The sequence below is a fragment of the Oncorhynchus mykiss genome, chromosome 28 (genome assembly GCF_013265735.2).
Source record: "Oncorhynchus mykiss isolate Arlee chromosome 28, USDA_OmykA_1.1, whole genome shotgun sequence".
Taxonomy (NCBI): Eukaryota; Metazoa; Chordata; class Actinopteri; order Salmoniformes; family Salmonidae; genus Oncorhynchus; species Oncorhynchus mykiss.
In genome coordinates this window covers 32,942,001-32,949,103 of record NC_048592.1, presented here as the reverse complement: position 1 = coordinate 32,949,103, position 7,103 = coordinate 32,942,001, and the positions used below count along the sequence as shown (strand labels likewise).

General features: G+C 42.1%; 1 protein-coding gene across 1 annotated transcript; it reads left to right on the top strand.

Annotated features, from left to right (window-relative positions):
- The first annotated feature begins 591 nt into the window (after window positions 1-591).
- On the top strand, window positions 592-4,562 carry LOC110509023 (regulator of G-protein signaling 2). The gene is made up of 5 exons (XM_021589963.2): window positions 592-851; window positions 1,073-1,147; window positions 3,340-3,401; window positions 3,555-3,721; window positions 4,065-4,562. Exons 1-5 carry the CDS (start codon window positions 796-798, stop codon window positions 4,257-4,259), a joined length of 555 nt encoding a protein of 184 aa, XP_021445638.2. The 5' UTR covers window positions 592-795; the 3' UTR covers window positions 4,260-4,562.
- The last annotated feature ends 2,541 nt before the right edge of the window (window positions 4,563-7,103 follow it).

Sequence of the window (7,103 nt, the reverse complement as noted above, 5' to 3'; positions counted from 1 at the left end):
AGGCTAAAATGAACAGCTTTGTATGCCTAAAAAAACATAACATGCTAGCTCCATCCTGGTGGCGCAGTGGACTAAATTCATGGTTAGAGAGCATATGATTATAGGTTTTAATCTAACTGATGCTGTGTAACAATAACAAATAAATGTGTTTGTATGATTAATGCGTATGGAAATTAATTTCCATGTGTCCAATAGGTGCTTGGGAGTTCAAAAAATGATTACCCAAAATAAGCTAGCAGTCTTATTGAAAAATTATTCTGTCAAAGTTTTAAGGAAGTTATTCGAAAACCCCCAAATAAACCTCAGAGTGTTAATTAAACCTCCTAGAACAATCAAGGAACCAGAGTTGGTTACTACATGGTTCCATATGTGTTTTTCATAGTTTTAATGTCTTCACTATTATTCTACAATGTAGAAAATAGTTGGGTTTTTTTAATAAAGAAAAACCTTCGAATGAGTAGGTGTGTCCAAACTTTTAACTGGTATTATACATTAGCAGAATTTCAAAGGAACCAAATGTGCTGGCTGGGACTCCGTTGAGCTATTGTTTGCTTGGGACAATGCTCAGTGACTCGACATCGCTGGTTGTTGAGTGTAGATTTCCCCGTGATTATGGAGAAGAGCCAATCAGGATTGAGATGCCGGTAGAGCTTGGGTATTCTTGGCTTTGTCAGAGAGCATAAAGAATCCACCGAGCTTCCTTGAGAATTGGGTCTGGAAACTCAACGAACAGGGTTGAGAGGGTGATGTGTAGACAGTATTTAGCCATTGAACACAAATAATAATTACAAAAAAATGGATATTTGCTGTGAGACGGCCTCAGAAGACCTTGACAAGACCAAAAGGCTTTTGTAAGTTGTTGATGTAATTTGGTTTTGTAATTATTATTATTATTATTTTAAATAAAAGTTGTTATAGGCGTTATGAGCCATATTTGTATTGTATTACATTTGCATAATTTCATCACATATGAAACATCGTAATGTGACTGGCCTATAAATAAGTGTACTATAATACATTTCTAAAAAGACCACTGAACATTATTTCTGTGTTCTTATCATTTATTCTACAGGCATAAACCCTGGAAATCGAGATTCCACAACTTCCTCAATAGTCCCTCACCTCATTCAAGGAAAAAACTACACAGGTATGTGAAACTGAAAAAAATATCTATATAATTTTTTATAATTTAAAAAAAATATGTTGTCACTATACCATGATTTTACGAAATATATGATACCAGTCCAAGTATCACGATACCGAGTAGTATGGTGAGGGGGGGCTCTGTGGCCGAGCGTCCTGTTCACCCCGTCCTCCTGACGCTTGTTCCCGTTTTCTAAACGTTATGTGCATGTGCTACAAAACAAACCCGTCACAGACATTCACACTTTTACTCAATACAACACATTAACTTCACACTGTTCACTGTATAATACAATACTGCATAGAATGGCTATTTTATTTTACCTTTATTTAACTAGGCAGGTCAGTTTAAGAACAAATTCTTATTTACAATGACGGCCAACCGGGGAACAGTGGGTTAACTGCCTTGTTCAGGAGCAGAACGACCGGTTTTTACCTTGTCAGCTCCGGGACTTGATCCAACGCTCTAACCACGAGGCTACCTACCTGCCGCTCCAAAATGTGCAAATGCCTACCTATGATTTGGCTGGAGGAATGGGAGGAAGGAATATACATGTCATTGTAGCAGTAAGGAGAAAACGCTATATATGAATCAAACCTGCCTTTGAAGCACATCTCATGAGTTGCAGACCCTTCTAATTTCTCCCTGTGGCAATCAAATTGGCCTAGACCTACTGTCAAGTTAGCAGGTCGTTAGCTAGATAGGTCTGGCCTAGACCTACTGTCAAGTTAGCAGGTCGTTAGCTATATAGGTCTGGCCTAGACCTACTGTCAAGTTAGCAGGTTGTTAGCTAGATAGGTCTGGCCTAGACCTACTGTCAAGTTAGCAGGTTGTTAGCTAGATAGGTCTGGCCTAGACCTACTGTCAAGTTAGCAGGTCGTTAGCTAGATAGGTCTGACCTAGACCTACTGTCAAGTTAGCAGGTTGTTAGCTAGATAGGTCTGGCCTAGACCTACTGTCAAGTTAGCAGGTCGTTAGCTAGATAGGTCTGGCCTAGACCTACTGTCAAGTTAGCAGGTCGTTAGCTAGATAGGTCTGGCCTAGACCTACTGTCAAGTTAGCAGGTCGTTAGCTAGATAGGTCTGGCCTAGACCTACTGTCAAGTTAGCAGGTCGTTAGCTAGATAGGTCTGGCCTAGACCTACTGTCAAGTTAGCAGGTCGTTAGCTAGATAGGTCTGGCCTAGACCTACTGTCAAGTTAGCAGGTTGTTAGCTAGATAGGTCTGGCCTAGACCTACTGTCAAGTTAGCAGGTCGTTAGCTAGATAGGTCTGGCCTAGACCTACTGTCAAGTTAGCAGGTTGTTAGCTAGATAGGTCTGGCCTAGACCTACTGTCAAGTTAGCAGGTTGTTAGCTAGATAGGTAACATGACTGAATAACGTTGTTTGTTATTAAACCAATAATTAACGGACCGGGATTAGTTTAAAACCGCCCGCATGGTTTGTGAAATATCACAGAAATCGCGCAGGAAGATAAGGGTAGCTCCGTTTATAGGAGTAATATTTTCTTAAACCGTTTGAGCTACAAGCCGTTTTCTTTGGTCTAAAGCTGCAAGCATGTCTGTCGCGAAGCATGTCTGTCGCGAAGCGATTTTTCCTCTCTGGCACTGCTGTGTGACAGCGAATGTGCAAAGACTATACCCAGATTGGCCTGTGCTCTTGATTATATCAGGGATTGAATGATATACAATGTATCAATTCTGCTCGTTCTGTGCACTGCTCCAGTGTATCAAACATATAAATGTAATAACAGAAGATTGATCAGGGTCTCCATCAAGGCTCAATTATATTTTAAAAACTGATGGAGGAATAGATATGCAGTGAGAAGCAGGTGAGTGCGGGCTGGCAGGGGTTACGGCTTGCTGATCACAGCTGCCACACATGATAAACGCATGAAAGTGAAGTGGACATTATTGGACCGGTGCATACAAGAGACTAATAATTGCTGTTGCTTAAAACATTTACTGAACTTGTAAACAACTGACATTGTAAACATTTCATAACAGGCGATAGCGGGTTCTTTAGATCGGTAGGGACGAAAATGTTTGTAGTATTATATGAAACTGTATGTTAATCTAAAATGTTGGTATCGTGACGTTTTGATTATGTTACTGGTCTACCAGTATGCCTTGCAACACCAATTCAATTACACTATTCCCATATTTCAACCTCTTTTTGTTTTTGTTTTATTTGCAGACAATCTGTTAATGAGGCGAAACAGTGGGGACAATCCTTAGAGAAAGTACTCAATCATAAATGTAATTTTTGTTATATATATATATATATATATATATATATATACATACACAGTAAATATATACAGCATATTTTTGTAAATATATAAAACACACTACTAGACTGCAGATTACGCCTAAATCAAGCCAAATATTTTCTCTCCATTTTGCTTCTAGGTGGCCAAGTGGCATTTCGGGTATTCCTGAAATCTGAGTTCTGTGAGGAGAACCTGGAGTTTTGGCTTGCCTGTGAAGAATTCAAGTCCATCACCAGTCCAGAGAAGCTTGCCTGGAAAGCTACTAGCATTTATGAAGAATTCATCCAAAGTGACTCCCCTATGGAGGTAGAAACACATTATATTATCATTATCACAGTACCATCATGTATATCCCTTCATGTTCCTTATAGTGATAATAAATGAGTGACTTTCTTTGCAAGTTATACAGATTTTAAAAAATATATATTTAGAAATTCCCCATGAGTAACTCTGTACCTGCTGCAAAGTGGGAGAATATAATCTTTAAACTTTCCAGGATGACATGAAGGAAAACTATAATAGATTTAAAAGTAACCTACTTCTAAAACCAAATTAGATGAAGAACGACTGACATGTATGATATTAGTGTATAAATAGGGTTATTTAAGGTTGTGTCGAGTGTGATTATTGCATTTTTTTCTCAAATCAGGTCAACGTCGATTACCACACAAGAGACACGATTGCTCAGAGTCTCCACAAGCCAACCCCATCTTGTTTTGACGTTGCCCAGAGGAAGGTCTGTAGCCTTATGGAGAACGATGCGTATCCTCGGTTCATTCAGTCTGACTACTACAAGGACCTGTGTGCTGGTGGCAGGGGCTTAGGAAAACATAAAGTAACTTGAGACTGACTGACTCAGACTCCACAAAAATGTACTCTGGCAATCCAATTCTCTGCTCTTCTCTTGAAGTGTGCACTTGACTTGAACACTCCCTCACATGGAATGGTTCACCTGATAAACAACCGACGAACGCTACTGACTTCAAGTGTCTGTGTTATTTGTATATATTGATGGTGATGTATATTTGTAAACTTGTAATATTTCATATTTAATAATTCCATTGTAAGTTGTACTTGTAATTCAGCTTGTTGCTATAACGATTTATTGAACATTTAAAAATAAAAAATAAACATATTCATGGATTTAGCGATGTGAATTCCTCCAGCCAATGATTACATCAATCCCATGTGTAAGTACAAGTACCCTTCTGAAGGAGAGGAGAGAATCGGGGTGCGGCCTTAGTCCTCTTCATCCCCCTGTGACGCGTTAGGGCATCGACCACCTACACTGAACATTGCAGCAAGGTCTCATCTGATAACACAATCATAGCCAGATATTGCAGCCGAGATTCAATCCATCAAATGTATTTATAGAGCCCTTTTAACATCAGCAGATGTCAAAGTGCTTATACAGAAACCCAGACTAAAACACCAAAGAGCAAGCGATGCAGAAGCAAAGGGGCTTGGAAAAACTCCCTTGAAAGGCAGAAACCTAGGAAGAAACCTGTGCTGGGTGGAGATTATAGGAGTACGTGGCCATTAAGGCCAGATTGTTTTTCAAGATGTTCAAACCTTCATAGATGACCAGCACGGTCAAATAATAATCAAAGTGGTTATAGAGGGTGAAACAGGTCAGCACCTCAGGAGTAAATGTCAGTTGGCTTTTCATAGCCGATCATTCAGAGGTCGAGACAGCAGGTGCAGTCCAGAGAGCGAGAGAGGGATAGAGAAGGTCGAAACAGCAGATCCGGGACAAGGTAGCACGTCCGGTGAACAGGTTAGGGTTCCGTAGCCGCAGGCAGAACAGTAGAAACTGGATCAGCAGCACAACCAGGTGGACTGGAGATGGGGAAAGCGAGGAGTAGTAAGGCCAGGTAGTCCCGAGGCATGGTCCTAGAGAGAGAGAGAGAAATGGGAAAATTAGAGGGCGCATATTTAAGATCACACAGGAAGCCAGATAAGACAGGTGAATTTACACCAAACAGGACAGACTCCCCCCCCTCCACACCCTGCCACCTAGAATATTGCAGCATAGATACTGGAGAGCGGCGGGAGGGGGAAACTGTGGGCCCGTCCGACTATACCCCCAGATAGGGCCAACCAGGCAGGATATAACCCCATCCACTTTGCAAAAGCACAGCCCCCACACCACCAGAGGGAGACAGCCTACAGGAAGCAGGTGAGGCCCTGGCGGAGTGGTGCCAGGAATATAACCTCAACGTCAACAAAATCAAGGAGCTGATCGTGGACTTCAGGAGACAGCAGAGGGAGCACGCCCCTATCCACATCGACCGGACTGCAGTGGAGAATGTGAAAAGCTTCCTTGGACACATCACTGACAATCTGAAATGGTCCACCCACACAGTGTGATGAAGAAGGCGCAACAGAGCCTCTTCAACCTCAAGAAGCTGAAGAAATTAGGCTTGGCCCCCAAACTTTTACAGATGCACAATTAAAAGCATCCTATTGGGCCTGGTACGGCAAGTGCACTGCCCACAACCCCAGGGCTCTCCAGAGGGTGGTGCGTTCTGCCCAACACATCACCGGGGGCACACTATCTGCCCTCCAGGACACTTACAATACCCAATGTCACAAGAAGGCCAAAAAAGATCATCAATGACATCAACCACCTGAGCCACGGCCTGTTCACCATGCTATCATCCAGAAGGCGAGGTCAGTACATGTGCATCAAAGCTGGGACGGAGAGACTGAAAAACAGCTTCTATCTCAGGGCCATCAGACTGTTAATTAGCCATCACTAGCCGGCTACCACCCGGTTACTCAACCCTGCACTTTAGAGGCTGTTGCCTTATGTACATGGACATGGAATCACTGGTCAATTTAATAATGGAACACTAGTCACTGTAATGTTTACATACTGTATATACTGTGTATATACACTATATTTACATATATGTATATACTGTATTCTACTGTATTTTAGTCAATGCCTTTCCGACAATGCTCATCCTAAAATGTATATATTCCTTAATTCCATTTTTTTTACTTTTAGATTTGTGTGTATTGGTGTGAGTTGTTAAATACTACTGCACTGTTTGAGCTAGAAACACAAGCATTTTGCTCCACCCGCAATAACATCTGCTAAATATTTGTATGTGACCAATACAATTTGATTTGATTTGAACAGCTCACCAACTTACTAGCCTGAGACAAGGCGGAGCCTAGCCCACAAAGATCTCCCCCACTGCACGAGCCCAAGGGGGCACCAAACCAGACAGGAAGATCACGTCAGTGTCTCAACCCACTCAAGACGAGTATAGCGAGAGAAAAAGCCTTGCAAGATGTGATGCACACCTCCTAGGGACAACATGAGAGAGCACTAACAAGCCAGTGACTCAGCTCCCGTAATAGGGTCAGAGGCAGAGAATCCCAGTGGAGGGGTCACTCCAATGCCTTGCCGTTCATCTTCACACCCCTTGTTCCAGACTACACTCAACCATAGGACCTACTGAAGAGATGAGTATTCAGTGAAGACTTAAAGGTTGAGAGCGAGTCTGCGTCTCTCACATGGATCGGCAGACCATTCCCTAAAAATTGAGCTCTATAGGAGAAAGCCCTGCCTTCAGCTGTTTGCTTATAAATTATAGGGACAATGAGAAGGCCTGCGTCTTGTGACTGTAGCGTACGTGTAGGTGTGTAAGGCAGGACCACATCGTAAAGATAGGTA

What these genes read in the sequence shown, in the direction of transcription:
- LOC110509023 (XM_021589963.2), top strand. Translation starts at nt 796, where the DNA reads ATGGATATTTGCTGTGAGACGGCCTCAGAAGACCTTGACAAGACCAAA. An exon ending in GACAAGACCAAAAGGCTTTT is followed by an intron (nt 852 to 1,072) that starts GTAAGTTGTTGA and finishes TTTATTCTACAG; the next exon opens with GCATAAACCCTGGAAATCGA. An exon ending in TCAAGGAAAAAACTACACAG is followed by an intron (nt 1,148 to 3,339) that starts GTATGTGAAACT and finishes TTTTATTTGCAG; the next exon opens with ACAATCTGTTAATGAGGCGA.